This window comes from Puma concolor, chromosome E2 (genome assembly GCF_028749965.1).
Source record: "Puma concolor isolate L17-30 chromosome E2, mPumCon1.1.hap2, whole genome shotgun sequence".
In the NCBI taxonomy this organism is placed as follows: domain Eukaryota; kingdom Metazoa; phylum Chordata; class Mammalia; order Carnivora; family Felidae; genus Puma; species Puma concolor.
Genome location: NC_141681.1, coordinates 54,002,272 through 54,016,558, shown reverse-complemented (window position 1 = coordinate 54,016,558; position 14,287 = coordinate 54,002,272). Strand labels below are relative to the sequence as shown.

General features: G+C 59.1%; 3 protein-coding genes and 1 long non-coding RNA gene across 6 annotated transcripts; 2 read left to right on the top strand and 2 right to left on the bottom strand.

Moving 5' to 3' along the window:
• Positions 1-1,138: 1,138 nt before the first annotated feature.
• FGF21 (fibroblast growth factor 21) lies at positions 1,139-2,847 on the bottom strand. Its single transcript, XM_025914766.2, has 3 exons — positions 2,417-2,847; positions 2,155-2,258; positions 1,139-1,546 (listed from the first exon to the last, which is right to left on the bottom strand). The coding sequence occupies exons 1-3, from the start codon at positions 2,652-2,654 to the stop codon at positions 1,256-1,258; spliced, it is 633 nt and encodes a 210-aa protein (XP_025770551.1). The 5' UTR covers positions 2,655-2,847; the 3' UTR covers positions 1,139-1,255.
• A 1,712-nt stretch (positions 2,848-4,559) lies between these two features.
• FUT1 (fucosyltransferase 1 (H blood group)) lies at positions 4,560-7,172 on the top strand. The gene is made up of 2 exons (XM_086690300.1): positions 4,560-4,804; positions 5,370-7,172. The coding sequence occupies exons 1-2, from the start codon at positions 4,669-4,671 to the stop codon at positions 6,449-6,451; spliced, it is 1,218 nt and encodes a 405-aa protein (XP_086546426.1). The 5' UTR covers positions 4,560-4,668; the 3' UTR covers positions 6,452-7,172.
• A 1,923-nt stretch (positions 7,173-9,095) lies between these two features.
• LOC112850783 (izumo sperm-egg fusion protein 1-like) lies at positions 9,096-13,392 on the top strand. 3 transcript variants are annotated; one of them, XM_086690318.1, is made up of 9 exons: positions 9,098-10,306; positions 10,691-10,765; positions 11,102-11,188; positions 11,413-11,433; positions 11,787-11,867; positions 12,053-12,153; positions 12,414-12,567; positions 12,851-13,025; positions 13,239-13,392. In XM_086690318.1, exons 1-9 carry the CDS (start codon positions 10,072-10,074, stop codon positions 13,369-13,371), a joined length of 1,062 nt encoding a protein of 353 aa, XP_086546444.1. In that variant the 5' UTR covers positions 9,098-10,071; the 3' UTR covers positions 13,372-13,392. The 3 variants fall into 3 exon arrangements, with proteins under 3 accessions (XP_086546445.1, XP_086546444.1, XP_086546446.1); XM_086690320.1 differs by having other exon boundaries at positions 9,105-10,306; positions 12,851-12,972; XM_086690319.1 differs by lacking the exon at positions 11,413-11,433 and having other exon boundaries at positions 9,096-10,306.
• LOC147573731 (uncharacterized) lies at positions 13,357-14,256 on the bottom strand. The gene is made up of 2 exons (XR_015244995.1): positions 13,699-14,256; positions 13,357-13,467 (listed from the first exon to the last, which is right to left on the bottom strand). It is a non-coding gene; the product is annotated as an uncharacterized LOC147573731 (long non-coding RNA).
• Positions 14,257-14,287: the final 31 nt, after the last annotated feature.

The window sequence follows — 14,287 nt, the reverse complement described above, 5'->3', positions numbered from 1 at the left end:
TCCTCTGACCCAGGAACATACATCCCACATGAAGCTCCCCCCCCCCCCCCCCCCCCCCAGCCACGAAGCCGCTCTTTCCGGCGACTTTTGTGGCGTTTCGGATTCTGCTTCCGGTGACAACTCTTTCCCTGCCGGAGCCAGCCCAGTGCCACCAGAGCGGACAGCCACACTTGCCACGAGATGCAGAGAGCTTCATTTCCTCCAGTCACTGAGTCCCTCCTGGGACCTGCTGGGACCTGCAGTTATATCCCCTTTCCACTGAGATGTTCCTCTCATTTGAACCTTGGAATTAAAAATGAAGGGCCCTGGGGGCGCCTGGGTGGCGCAGTCGGTTAAGCGTCCGACTTCAGCCAGGTCACGATCTCGCGGTCCGTGGGTTCGAGCCCCGCGTCGGGCTCTGGGCTGATGGCTCAGAGCCTGGAGCCTGTTTCCGATTCTGTGTCTCCCTCTCTCTCTGCCCCTCCTCCGTTCATGCTGTGTCTCTCTCTGTCCCAAAAATAAATAAACGTTGAAAAAAAAAATTTTAAAAAAAATAAATAAATAAAAATGAAGGGCCCTGGGGCGCCTGGGCGGCGCAGTGGGTTAAGACTTCCACTTCGGCTTAGGTCATGATCGTACAGTTTGAGCCCCGTGTAGGGCTGTGTGCTGAGCTCTGTGCTGACAGCTCGGAGCCTGGAGCGGCTTCGGATTCTGTGACTCCCTCTCTCGCTGCCCCTCCCCCACTCATGCTCTGTCTCTGTCTCTCAAAAATGAATAAACATTAAAAAAATTAAAAAAAAAAAAAAATGAAGGGCCCAAGACGCCGTGGGAGTGGGTCAGACTCCTGGACATCAGCGCTGTCCGTGAATCTGGGCTGTTGTCTACATTTCTGTCCTCCCTTCTGTCCCACCCAGGGAATCGCTCAAAGAACAACGTGGAAATCTACGCTGCGGGCGGGGAGAGAGAACAGGCAACCCGCTCACTGGGACTGCATTCTGTGACAGTCATTGCACTCCAAGTCCATAAGCACCTGGACGGATGAATTTAGATCCTCAAGCCCTCTTCTAGAGAACCAGGACTCCCAGACTTCAGTCCCTCCAGTCCCTCCCTCAGCACAGGGTTCCCAGTTCCTCCCTCAAACACTCACACACGTGCACCCTGACCCTCCTCTCAGATTCTTTATTATCCCAAGTAGGCAAAATAAAAAAATAAATAAGATAAATACCAAATAACCCAATAAATAAAGAGGAGGCCCCACAGCAAACAGCCCGTGGCTTCAGGAAGCGTAGCTGGGACTTCGGCCCTGGGAAGGCCCCACCATGCTCAGAGGGTCCGAGGAGCCCACGTCCGGGGGCTCGGGGGCCAGGATCCCTGGAGGCTCCGGGGGTGCCGGAAGCAGGCCTGGCAGCGGCAGGAAGCGGGCAGGTGCCCGGGGGGCTGAGTCCCGGTATGGGGAGTTGTGGGGGGGCAGGCGGAGTGGGAGCCCGAGGGTCTCCGAGTGGTAGATGTTGTATCCGTCCTCCAGAAGCAGCTCCCGGAAGCTGCAGGCTGCGGGGTCAAAGCGGAGCTGAGGGGACAAGAGCGGACGTTGGAGATACGGGATTCTTCTGCACCTTCCTGCTGCAGGACCCAGGAGTCCCGGCCCCCAGCCCCTCCTCCGGGACACAGGTAACAGAAGCAGGCTCCCCCTTTACCCCTGGGCAGTCCTGCAAGGCCTACCTCCCTGGCTTCACTTCACAGAGACCAATATTCCAGCCCAGGGACCAGTCAAGGCTCTCTGAGTCCAGACAGAGGCGTCTGGCTTCCACCCAAGGGGTCATGGTCACTTTACAGGCCATGGGTCCCCTGAGCAGCCCTGTGCCCAGCGTGAAGCAGGCAGCTAGGAGCCCATGCGGCCTGGCAGGGGTCACAGGTCACAGGACTCAGGCGCTCCGTCATTCACGGGCCTCGTGACTCGGAGCTGGTGTGTCCCTGCCTGAGCCTCAGTTTCCCCTTGTGCACAAATGATGAGGTCAGCTCCCTCGTGCAGGGGAGGTGGCGAGGTGGGGGGGGCCACGCAGGGAGCACAGAACCAAGCCTGGCTCAGGCCCAAGGTGCGAGAGGTGGAACCCTGGGTGGTGAAGGTGATATGGGGGGGGGGGGAACACGAGGAGGGGGGCGATCCCAGAAACTCACCGATCCATACAGTGTCCCATCTGGGCCCTGGCACAGGAACCTGGACGTTTTGACCCCCAAGATTTGAATTACTCCCGGCTTCAGGGCTTTTAGCTCCAAGAGACCTGAGAGGAGAGAGTGGTCAGGGGCTCAGAGGACCTCTGCCCAGGCCCGTCTCTCTTAGAACCAGGGGTCTAGGCTCCCAGCCCCTCCTCCCTCAGACCCAGGGGCCTGGGCCCCCCAGCCCCTGCTCCCTCAGACCAGGCTCTGTCTGTGCACTCACTCTCAGGGCTCCGGCGAGCGGTCCCCACCACTGTGCCATCAGCCTTGATCTCGAGGTGGACCTCTGTCTCCTGGGCGTCGTCCGTGTAGAGGAACCGCTGTCGAACTTGGCCCCCGAATTGGAGGAGGGGGCTGGAGTCAGGGATAGGGTGTGCCTGGCAGGCTTCCGGGAAAAGGACCCCCAGCATCATCAGGACCCACAGTCCCAGGTGCTGGGACCCGGCCTCGTCCCAGCCCATCACTGGCTCACGTCCTCAGGTGAGATCCGGGGTCTGGGGCTTGAGGAGCCGAATGGTCTAGATTCTGTCTCAGATCCTGGTTGTCTGGGACAGGAGATTCACGGATTGCACCTTAGTGAGCCTCAACGCCTGGGTCTTCGTGTCCGCGGATTCCCAGCTGACAGAATACCCCGGTCTCTTAGAATGGATGCAGGCACTCCAAAATTTATATCCAGACAGACCCGCCCAATCACCTTCCCCACACCTGACCCATGATATTTGACCCACTTGGCAAGAGCTAGGATTCCACCGTGGCCAGATCAGCCTGAGCCGAATGATGCAACCGGTGGTGGGGGGGGGGGGGTCCTTCCCGCTGGGGCCCTGGACTCCCGGGTCTGAGGAATCAGGGGGACCGGGACCTGCTGACTGGGACTTGGCTGAAAGGGGCTGGGGGAGGAGAGGGCTGGGGGCCTGGAAAACTGCCTCCCTGACTGATCGACGGACACCGTGCCCCATAATCGGGATTGCGCCATCCTGCCTGAATTTCTGTGGGTTTCTGGGGGGGGGGGGTGTGGGCAGGGAGGGTGTCACACACACACGGACGTTCCTCGATCATCAGGACAGCAGCAAAAGCCACGTGACCAAAAGCCTCTCGCCTCAACCTCACCAACCCCAGCCCAGAGGTTCCTCGGGCACCTAATGAGCCAGAGGAGAGCCTCCCTCTCCTCCCTGATGCAATCCCGGGACCTCTTTCACCAGAGTAGCTACCCCAGGCCCAGAAAGGTGTTCTCAAAATAGCCTGGGGTGGGGAGGGCGGGTGGAGGGTGAAAGTCTGACTCAGCGCCTCTGGGGTGGGGGCGGGGGGGGGGGGGCTGAGCCAGGCTCTGGAGGGGGGAAGTGAGAGACCAGAGCCCAGAGGGAATGTGGGAGGGGGGGTGGTTTCCTGGAAACTATAAGACAGAAACTGGACACCCTCCAGTGCGGAGGTCTGAACGTCTCCAGCAGAGGAGGGGGCTGGGGCTGGAAATCCTGGGTCTGTGGAAGGAGGGGCTTGGGTCTGGAGACATCACGGTCCACTCTCTGGAGAGGGGAGTCAAATTCCTGGGTCTTTAGCTTTGATTTATTGAATGACAATGATCACACGGCTCCAGCCCAGGGAAGTGGGGCGGGGGGGGAGGGGGTGGCGGAACCGCCCGGACAATGGAAGCGGCTCCAGGTATACACCGCGGAGCCGAGGCCCTGGATCCCCAACCTGGGGCCCCAGCCTCCCGGTGCGGCTGGGCATGACAGGCCCGCTTCCCCTCCTGCTTTCTCCTCCTCGCCCTCGGGGAGACGCTGCCCCCGGGACGCGCCCGTCTGGAGAGGAGCCGTCGGACCCCGGATCGTACGATTCCTCAAAAGGAGAGGCTCAGCAGTTCGCAGGTGCACCGCGCGGAGACGGGGAATCAGCGGCCCCCGGTGTGCGCGGGGACACACTTTCGGGCCGGAGGCGCCCACGTTCGGGACCCTGAGAGCTGGAGGAGGTTTCCATCGGCTCCTGGAGCAGGCCTGGCAAACAGGTTCTGCCTCCCCACCGGGAGGACCCGGCAGAGGGCGGAGGATCTTCGCCCCCGCCCGGGCCTGGTGTCTGCGCCCTCCCCAGCGGCTGGGGCGTGGCCGGGCTCGGAGCATCCAGATACTCTGGGCGGCCCTTCAGCCCAGGCTCGGGAGAAGGGGGAGAAGTCGATGGACCCGAATACCTGGGTCCGGCATTGCGGCTGGGCGCCGGGTCTCCATGCTGTGGAGGCTGGCCCTGGAGAGCCCGCCCGCGGGCCGGGGCCGAGGAGGAGGGGGCCGGGCGCGGGTCCCCGGGTCTGGGGAGGGCGGGGGGGGGGGGCGGGGGTTACCAGCTTAGCCTGGGGCGCCGGGGCGGGGGCGGGGCTCCGCCTCCGACCTACCTGCCCAGGTCGGGAGGGGCGGAGGCTGGGAGTCTCGGAACCGCGCCCATCTCCTTCCTCCCTCCCCCGAGCCCTAGGAGCCAGTCGGGGGAGGCGGCATGGAGGGGAGGGCTGCCGAGCCTAGGATCCCGGAGTCCCGGGTTCCGGGGGCGGCCGGATGTGGGCTGCACCTGCGGTCGGCGCGCTCCAGCCTCTCTAAGCCCGCTGTGGCTCTGTCACCCGCCAGGAGCTCAGGTGAGTGGGACCGGAGGATGCCTGGGACCCAGGAATCGGGGCCTTCGGTCCCAGGAGGCGCAGCCCCAACCGCTAGCCCCGTAGGACCCCAGGAGTCTCCACCCCACCCCCCCAACTCCTGCTCGTCCAGAGGCCGAGATCCCTCATCCAGTCCCCGACCTCCAGCCTCTCATGTTCCACCTGGCCCGTCTCTTCCCGTCACCCCCATGGCGGAGTCCTCACCCTCCCTCCACCAGGCCCACCCCAGAGAGGAGTGGGTGGCACATCACCCAACTAAAGTGGGACTTCCCGGCCCGGAGAGCCAGATTCCAAGGTGCGGATGTGGCAGGCCGGCTCCGAGACCCGTTGCTATCTTGGAAACACCAGTTTTCGACATTCGCCGTCCCCATCCCTGCAGTTCCAAGCGTCCACCTCCCTCCCCTCCCTCAGATCCAGGCCCCTGATCCCCTTTCCCCGGGACCCAGGAGTCTCAAGCCTTGGTTTCCTCGTTCCCCCAGGCCCCTGCCCACGGACACTTCCTCCTGGGGCTTCGGGGCCCCGCTAATTCACCTTTCCTCCCGTGCAGCCATGTGGGCCCCCAGCCAACGGCAGCTCTGTGTGGCTTTCCTGCTAGTGTGTGTCCTTTCAGCCACCTTGTTCCTCTACGTCCACCAAGACCTCTTTCCCAACGGCCTGGCCCTGACGGCCCTGTGTCCAGGCCGCCGCCCGGTGCCATCCCCCGTGGCCATCCTCTGCCTGTCCCCCAACACCTCCGCCTGCCTCAAGCCCCCCGCCTCCCTCTCGGGAACCTGGACCATCCACCCAGACGGCCGGTTCGGTAACCAGATGGGGCAGTATGCCACGCTCCTGGCCCTGGCCCAGCTCAACAGTCGCCGGGCCTTCATCCTGCCCGCCATGCACGCCGCCCTGGCCCCCGTGTTCCGCATCACCCTGCCGGTGCTGGCGCCCGAGGTGGACAGCCACACGCCCTGGCGGGAGCTGGAGCTCCACGACTGGATGTCCCGGGAGTACGCCCGCCTGAGGGACCCCTTGCTGAAGCTCACCGGCTTTCCCTGCTCCTGGACCTTCTTCCACCACCTCCGGGAGCAGATCCGCAGGGAATTCACGCTGCACGACCACCTTCGGCGAGAGGCCCAGGGTCTGCTGAGCCGGCTCCGCCTGGGCCCCACCGGGGACCGCCCTCGAACCTTCGTGGGCGTCCACGTGCGCCGCGGGGACTACCTGCGGGTCATGCCCCACCGCTGGAAGGGGGTGGTAGGCGACCGCGCTTACCTCCGGCAGGCTATGGACTGGTTCCGGGCACGGCACGAAGACCCCGTCTTTGTGGTCACCAGCAACGGCATGGAGTGGTGCCGGGAAAACATGGACACGTCCCGTGGGGATGTGATCTTTGCCGGCGACGGGCAGGAGGGCTCGCCGGGGAGGGACTTCGCGCTGCTCACGCAGTGCAACCACACCATCATGACCATTGGCACTTTTGGCTTCTGGGCCGCCTACCTGACCGGTGGGGACACCGTCTACCTGGCCAACTTCACCCTGCCCGACTCCAACTTCCTGAAGATCTTTAAGCCCGAGGCTGCCTTCTTGCCCGAGTGGGTGGGCATTAACGCAGACTTGTCTCCCCTCCGCTCGTTGGCTGGGCCTTGAGCAGCGGGGAGACTTTCTGGAATAGCTCGGGCCAGCGTTCTGGGTCTCCGGGGGCCTAGCGGCTTCTGGAGAAGCTTGTGGTAGCCCCGTAGCAGGCGGGCACCCATTTCTAGAGTAATCCTAGTTGGCTAGACTTGGAGAAAGAGGACTTGGAGAAAGAGAAACCTAGGGGCTTTCTGTAACTGCCTGGACGTTCTAGAACCAGCAGGGGATCTTTTCCTGAGGCCTGGCAATGTCCAGAGAGGCTCACGTCAGTTCTGGAAGGCAATGCCTTACCCACTGTTCCCAGCACGGATCCAGGGTACTTCTGGACGGCTTCACCCCAAAAACGGAGAACTCCCCCCCCCTTCTAATGTTGCCTCTGGTCTTTTCTAGAAGAGAAGGACAATCTTCAGGACTGAAAGAACTTAGGGGTAGTCCACAGCAAGCACTCATCCACTCCCCTGCTGTGTTTCTGGAGTGGTTCTAGAGAAGGCCAGGTCTCAGGCCTGTGGAGAATCCTGCAGGGCTCCCCCAGAGGGGATGAGGTTCTGGAATTCTAGGAGGATCTCAGGAAGGGAACACTCAGAAGTTCAACACCTCAGCCACTGCCAGAAAGACTGGCAGAACACAAAGTGTCTGTCCCGTGAGGTGGGAAATCTGTCCAACCTCTCAGCCTCTGAGAAAAAGAAAGACAAAGGCCCGTTTTTGAAATTTAAAAAGAAAAAAAAATATGGTTTTTTTTTTTTAATTTTTTTTTCAACGTTTATTTATTTTTGAGACAGAGAGAGACAGAGCATGAACGGGGGAGGGGCAGAGAGAGAGGGAGACACAGAATCGGAAACAGGCTCCAGGCTCCGAGCCATCAGCCCAGAGCCCGACGCGGGGCTCGAACTCACGGACCGCGAGATCGTGACCTGGCTGAAGTCGGACGCCTAACCGACTGCGCCACCCAGGCGCCCCAAAAATATGTTTTTTAATGTTTATTTTTGAGAGAGAGACAGAGACAGAGCGTGAGCAGGGGAGGGGCAGAGAGAGAGGGAGACACAGAACCGGAAGCGGGCTCCCGGCTCCGAGCTGTCAGCACAGAGCCCGACTCGGGCTCGAACTCGCAGATCTAGAGATCATGACCTGAGCTGAAGCCGGGGGCTTAACTGACTGAGCCACCCAGGTGCCCCTTGAATTTTTTTTTTATATGTTTATTTTTGAGACAGAGGCAGAGAGCAAGCAGGGGAGGGGCAGAGAGAGGGAGAGGGAGACACAGAATCCAAAGCAGGCTCCAGAGTCTGAGGTGGGGCTCGAACTCACGAACCGCGAGATCATGACCTGAGCCGAAGTCAGACACTTAACCGACTGAGCCACCCAGGCGCCCCAGAGAGTCTATTTTGAGCAGATAGACTAAAACGTGGGACTGTTCCTCCACAGGTGGGGGAGAGGTATGGATGCTGAAATACAGCAGCTCCTGGAGGAAAGCCTTCCAGAAACCTAGAGACTTTTTTTTTTTTTTTTTGTCAAAAACTGCCAAAGACAGGCACTTTACAAGTTGGCTCTGAGTTAAGGTTACCTTTCTTCTCAATTAAGAAAGTTTCCTTCTCTGCAGCTGGGCTGTTGGATGTAACGGGATCGATTTTCTGGAATTCAGCCAGCATAAATAAACGTCATGAATGTTTCTTTTGGGCTTGCAGAAAGCTACAGGTATGGGGACCCTTGCCAACCTGAGCTTCCTCTGATTTCACAGAACCACTAAACCCGGTTTCGGGCTTCAAAGGCTCTGTAGGCACCTGGGTGGCTTAGTCAGTTCAGCCTTCGACTTTGGCTCAGGTCATGATCTCATGGTTCGTGAGTTTGGGCCCCAGTGGGGTTCTGTGCTCACGGCTCAGAGCCTGGAGCCTGCTTCGGATTCTGCGTCTCCCTCTCTCGCTGTCCCCACCCCTCCACCCCCGCTCGACCTCTCTTTCTCTCTCTCAAAAATAAATAAACATTAAAAAAAGAATGAAAGGATCTGAAGGTCTGAAAGTATACGGGACCCGGGCTGGCCTGAAACCCAGGCCAGAGCACAAGGTCTGGCCAAGGAGGATGGGATTCTTGACTCAGATTCCAGGACCCCCTTGGTGCTTTTTTGTAGGGGATGAAGGTACCTAGCTTTATTACAGACAACTCTGATCGCGTCTCCTACCTACCCAGAAGAATCCAAGCCCCCCTTTTTTTAGTCTTCTCAGGGAGTTTTGAGGGATCATTCACTATTCAGCTGCCACAGGTGGGAGAGAGGGAGGTATGAATTAAAAGTCCACACCACCAAATCCTGTCTCTGCAGGTGTTGTGGCGCCCACTGTGTGTGTGTGTGTGTGTGTGTGTGTGTGTGTGTGTAAGAGGGGAAATCCAGAACTGCTCACGTCTAGGGGTATTGTCCCTGCTGAGATCTGGCAGCCTCCTGTTTTCAGGCTTGTGTGAGTCGCGGTTCCTGTTTTGTTTTAATGGTTATTCATTTTTGAAAGACAAGAGAGAGGCAGCGCATAAGCAGGGGTGGGGCGGAGAGAGAGGGGGACACAGAATCCGAAGGAGGCTCCGGTCTCGGAGCTGTCAGCACAGAGCCCGACGCGGGGCTTGAATGGTGAGATCATGACCTGAGCCGAAGCCGGACGGACGCTCAACCCACTGAGCCACCCAGGCGCCCCGCGGTTCCAGTTTTTATGGTGGTTTGATTCTTGATGTAGAAAAGGAGAGAGAGACCTTCCAGGACCCATAGGTCTGAGCCCCAGGTTCTTAGTATTGGCTCTAGGCCTCTTTCTTCTGGAACCCTGGCATCCAGCCCCTCAGCTACGGAGAGAAGGAGGAGGAGGGAGTGAGTAAAGTGTGGAACTCTGGCCAGGGAGACACCCCAGGGCCTCCTGGGAGTCGTAGTCCTGCGGCTAGAAAGGGCCACTTCCCAATTCCGTGGCTTGACGCCAAACATTCCAAAAGATCCCAGGCATCTAGCCGAAGCCTGGGCTCAGAAACTCAGGGACGAGAGGAGGCTGAAGGGCAGATGCCCTCGCCTGAGCTGACCAGATGAAACTTCTAGTCTGAGAAGGAGGCCTCTTTGCGATTTCCTGGAACCATAGGCGGAGCCTTCCTTTGTTGCCGTCCAATCGGACTCAGAGTTGGGTCTGTGGGCGGGGCCGAGGAAGCTCCTGGGCGTGTCTCCAGGGAAGTCGCGCCCCCACGTCCGAAGCTAGAAGGGGGAGGCTGTGGGAATTCCTTGTAGATCGGGGGAAACGGTGACTCGGACTCCAGTCACAAAGCTCTCCACATCACGTGACCAACCTCACCTTCGCTCCAGAAACGTCCTCAATTTTAGCCGTGGCAAATAAAGTGGAAGGACGTGACCGGCTCGTCCCCTCTAAAGGCCCTCAGCCTGGATTCGGCCCTTCAGCGAACTCTAGTATTCCAGGGTGCAACATTCAAGGTCAAGGTCCGGCAGCGGCTGTCTAGGGTGCATCGGGACTCCGGACTCCTCGGTTTCCTAACCGAGAAGGGGGAGCCCTGCAAACTGAGGGGTCTTACTCTCGGGGAAGGGGTTCTTTCCCGTTACTGATCACCCCTTCCGTGTGGGGTGGGAGGACCCTCCCAGGGTTCTGTGCGGGCTGAGCGCTGTGGCCGCAATGGGTCCCCAAGTAGCCCTCCTGGTGGCGGCGCTAGCCGGCTGCCTGCTTCCTGCCGGGGGCTGTGTCATATGTGATCAGAGGGTCGTGGCCGCGCTGGACGCCTTGGAAAAGGAATACCTGCCTACCCACATGGCGCGCGAGCGTCAGAGACAAGTGATGGAAACGATAAGACAAACCGTGAGAAATTTCTGGGACCTGCCATATTTAGAGGATGCCTTTATGGGGGTTATAGGTGAGGGCAGGGTAGAGCGTGGGAACCCCGGGTCGTGGAAAAAGAGGAGTCTGGTGCTAGGATTCCTGGGAGCAGGGACGGGGTGCGGGGAGGGAGGGAAGGGCCGGAGCCAGAGTCTACTGGGTTCGTGATGGAGAGGGCTGAGATGCAGATTCCAGGGCTTTCTGAGCGCTAGGAAATACTGTGTTCTACCCCTTACCCTGCAATTTTATGTAAAAAACTACAACTCCCAGAAGGCAACAGACAGGCAATCCTTTACAGCCCTAGCCTTGCCCAGTAGCCACATGGGCATTGTAGTTTTTAACACTAGCCGAGCCAATGGGACCACAAAGCTTCGAATCTGAGGTTCTATCTCCCCTCCCCGCATCCCCCGTGTCCCTCCAGATGAGGCCACAATGGAAACGTCAGTGTTGGGTTTTCTGAGGAGTATGACACTTATCACAAACAGTGACATAGCAGGTAAATGGCAGAGTGGCCAGGGGAGGGGCTTCGGAATCCTTTGGCTCTGGAGCCAAACTGCCTAGGTTCAAACACCGGCCCTGTCATCCCCTGGCTGTGTGGCCTTTAGGGAGGGATATCACAGCTTTGTCACCTCCAAACTGGGTCATAACGGTGCCTGCACCCAGGCCAGTGACTTAGCCCTGTGGCCAGCATGGTTAAGTGGTCATTCAATTTCACTGCCCCTCTCGGAGATGGCCCCAACCTGGAACGCCAGCCTCTTCAGACGGGTACCTGTACCTCCTCCTGGGGTGGGTGGGAGGAGGGGTCGCACTCTGTCACCCTGCTCTTTCCCAGATGACACTTTTGTGAAAGAGTTCTCCTGGATGTTGACTCTGGAAAAGGCAGCCTTTCAGCGCAATGTTGCTCGGTTCCAAAGAGAGGGTGAGGGAAGATAGGTTCCCTCAGGAACCACAGCCCCTTCCTCCACCAGTCCCGGGGTCCCTGTCCCCAGTCCTCTGCTTCTCTATGTCCAGCCCCTCACCTCTCCCAACAGCGTCCTCCCTCCAACCCAAGAGCCCAAACCCCAACCTATTCCTTCTCCCCCTCTCTCGTGTCCTTTAACTTAGAAATCTCATAACTTTTTTTTTTTCTTCCTTCTGAGGCAGATTTCTGTCCCAACAAATGTGGTGAGTCCAGATTAGGGAAGCTGGTTTTCTATCCCCCATTCTGGCCCCGGTTAATACCCAGCCTTTCTCCTCCTGCTTTGGGTCTCGATGGTTCTTCCTTCCCCACGTCTGAGAGGTTCCTGGTCCCCAGTGGCCCTTCTGCACAGCGGATTTCCTGGACAGCGGGTCCTATTCCATGTGGGCTCCTCACTGAGCCGGGTTAGATCCCTCTTCCGGCAGGTCTGCCTTCTAGCCCCGCCCCTTGGGCTGACCTCTCGGGATTAGGCGCTGGGCCCCGCCCCAGCCCTTGACCCTGCTCTCTCTTTTTAGTCTTTTCTATCAGGATAAATGCAACCTTGATCCTGCCCCTTCAGGTATGATGTTGCAGCCTCTGATCTGGTGCAGTAATTGTAAAAAGCAGCTTCACGTTTGTCGAAAGTCCACAGATTGCGGTGGTGAGAGAGCTGAGCCAGCTGGAGGGGGTGGGGGGTTGGCGCAAGAGGGGCGGAGCGAGAGGAGAGCCGGGATCTAGAGAGGCCAAAGAAAGGAGCCGGCCCACCAGAAAAGTGGGGGCCAAGAACAAGTGCGAGGGAGTTGAGGGAGAACCAAGATGCATCCCACCGTAACCGCCTGTCCCCAGTGCGCCAAATCAACGTCCACGAAAAGGAAGACTTGCTCCTGGACTGTGAGCTCAACTGGCATAAATTATCTCAAGGCCTGACCTATTACAGCTTTTACAGGGTGGGCCCTTCAACCCCATCAACCCCAAGTCCATTAGGCTTGGTTGAGCGCCCACCCCGGTATCCACAAGCTTGTTCCCACAATCCCCATGACCCATGACCTACCAGGTTTGACTTCTACGGGTCCCCGGGGACCCCATGCCCTTACCAGTGACCCTAGACTCCCATCTCCCCCACTGAGATCCCGTGATGCCCTCACACCTGTACTTCCCCAAACCCTGAACTCCCCAGGCCTCTGTGACCCCTTGAGCTTGGGTCTAGGTTTGGGGGAGCAATTCTGAGACGTTGGTGTACAAGGGGAAACAGCCCACCCTGACCAAGCCCCTGGTGGGGCCAGAGGATGCAGGTGACTACCGCTGTGAGTTGGGCACTGTGAGATCCCTCCCAGCCACGGTCATCCATTTTAAGGTCACAGGTCAGAGCTGGGGAGTCGACGGAAGTGTGGGAATCAGGGTCCTGGGGTTAGGGGACAGTCAGCTTGGGGCATGGCCTATGGGGCAAAACTTCCTGTCGGGGTGTCATTTCAGGCCACGGGGGTGTGGCCACCCGCCACGGTGGCCGGGGTCCAGGCAGACAGGGTCGCGATTGTCTCTTCCAAGGCCCGGGTCTTGGGGGAAGGTTGGAGGGGAGGGAGCTTGCCCGGGCCACGGGGGACCTTGGTGGCCTCCCAAGGCTGCTCTTTCTCTCTCCTCTATCAGTGTTGCCTCAAAGAATCATTGAGGAGACACCGACATCAAACTTTGAAACCGAGGAGCAGCTGTCCCCAACCCTCCAGCCTTCAGAGTACCCTAAGCCCGAGAAGGTGCTGAGAAGCGTTCTGGTAGGGCTGCTGATCTGGGGCTTTGTGGTGCTGATCATCAGCTTTGTCACCGCGTGAGCCAACCCTGATGAAGGCGGGGCACGAACAGAGGGACGGGGTCTCCAAATCCCAATGCGGGAGGGGGTCCTTTAAGGGAGAGGCCTTAGAAAATGGTAGTGATGATCCAGCCTGGGTCATTGCTGGAATAAGACCAAATATAGGGAGGCGAGGAGGGCTATCCCTCAAGACCTAACCTGGTTCCACTATCATCCCCCGCCCTCCCCCAGCGTACTTTGCTTTCTGCCTGGGAACGTGATGGATTCCATAAAGTCCTGGTTCCTCACTAACAAAGTAGCCGCCCTGCAGAGCCAGGTTCCGAAGGCACCGAAAGAAAACGACACAGCACCAAGTCACAAATAAAGATTTATCTGGTTGCCTAAATACCGGATTCATTTCCTCGGGTCTGATCCTCATTTTGGCTTTCCGAGAGGAGAGGCCTGGGGCTCGCCTCCTGTCCTAGAAGGAGAGCCCGGGAACCCGGGTCCCTTGGTCATGGCAGGGCCCCCTGGCTGAGATGTAATTCCCCAATCGAGGAGTGGGGAAGGGCCAGCCCTACCCAGATCTCCTCCCCCAGCCTCGCCCCCTCACAGGACGCCCCCTCCCCGCTCTTCCAGCCAGAGTTTCCTCTGGCCTTTTCCTGTCCCCCAGCCAGTGCTGGGAGCCAGGGCAGAGGGGTCAAGAACCAACCCGGGTCAACGAAGACAGGGCGCCGAGGTGCTGTTGGGACCCGAAGCAGAGCAAGAACCGCGGGACCAGGGGTCCACACCCCTCCTGCATCAGACCCAAGAGCCGGTCCCCAGCCATCTTCCACGCCAGTTCCCAGGAGTTAAGCTCCCATCCGTCTCCTCCACCCAGACTCCTTACTCTGACCCCAGCCCCCTCCACCCCAACGCGACCACACAAGGGCCTCATCTGGGAGGATGAGATGAAAGTTCTAGTCAGAGAGGGGTCGGTCTGCGAGATCCTGGAACAATAGGCGGGGCCTCCCTTTGTTGCCGTCCAATCAGACTCAGAGTTGGGTTTGTGGGCGGGGCCAAGGAAACCGGCCCAGAGTGTCTCTAGAGAAGTCGGCGCCCCAAGGAGAAAGGAAGAAGAGGGACTCTGTGGGATTGAGGCGACCTTCGAGTCTGACTCCAGTCATAAAGCTCTCCACGTCACGTGACCAACCTCACCCTCGATCCACAACATCCTCGATTTTAGCCGTGGCAAATAGAGTGGAAGGACGTGACCGGCTCGTCCCCTCTAAAGGCCCCCAGCCTGGATTCGGCCCTTCAGC

What these genes read in the sequence shown, in the direction of transcription:
- FGF21 (XM_025914766.2), bottom strand. Translation starts at nt 2,654, where the DNA reads ATGGGCTGGGACGAGGCCGGGTCCCAGCACCTGGGACTGTGGGTCCTG. An exon ending in CGCTCGCCGGAGCCCTGAGA is followed by an intron (nt 2,259 to 2,416) that starts GTGAGTGCACAG and finishes CTCTCCTCTCAG; the next exon opens with GTCTCTTGGAGCTAAAAGCC. An exon ending in ATGGGACACTGTATGGATCG is followed by an intron (nt 1,547 to 2,154) that starts GTGAGTTTCTGG and finishes TTGTCCCCTCAG; the next exon opens with CTCCGCTTTGACCCCGCAGC.
- FUT1 (XM_086690300.1), top strand. Translation starts at nt 4,669, where the DNA reads ATGGAGGGGAGGGCTGCCGAGCCTAGGATCCCGGAGTCCCGGGTTCCG. An exon ending in GTCACCCGCCAGGAGCTCAG is followed by an intron (nt 4,805 to 5,369) that starts GTGAGTGGGACC and finishes CCTCCCGTGCAG; the next exon opens with CCATGTGGGCCCCCAGCCAA.
- LOC112850783 (XM_086690318.1), top strand. Translation starts at nt 10,072, where the DNA reads ATGGGTCCCCAAGTAGCCCTCCTGGTGGCGGCGCTAGCCGGCTGCCTG. An exon ending in TGCCTTTATGGGGGTTATAG is followed by an intron (nt 10,307 to 10,690) that starts GTGAGGGCAGGG and finishes GTGTCCCTCCAG; the next exon opens with ATGAGGCCACAATGGAAACG. An exon ending in AAAGTCCACAGATTGCGGTG is followed by an intron (nt 11,868 to 12,052) that starts GTGAGAGAGCTG and finishes GCCTGTCCCCAG; the next exon opens with TGCGCCAAATCAACGTCCAC.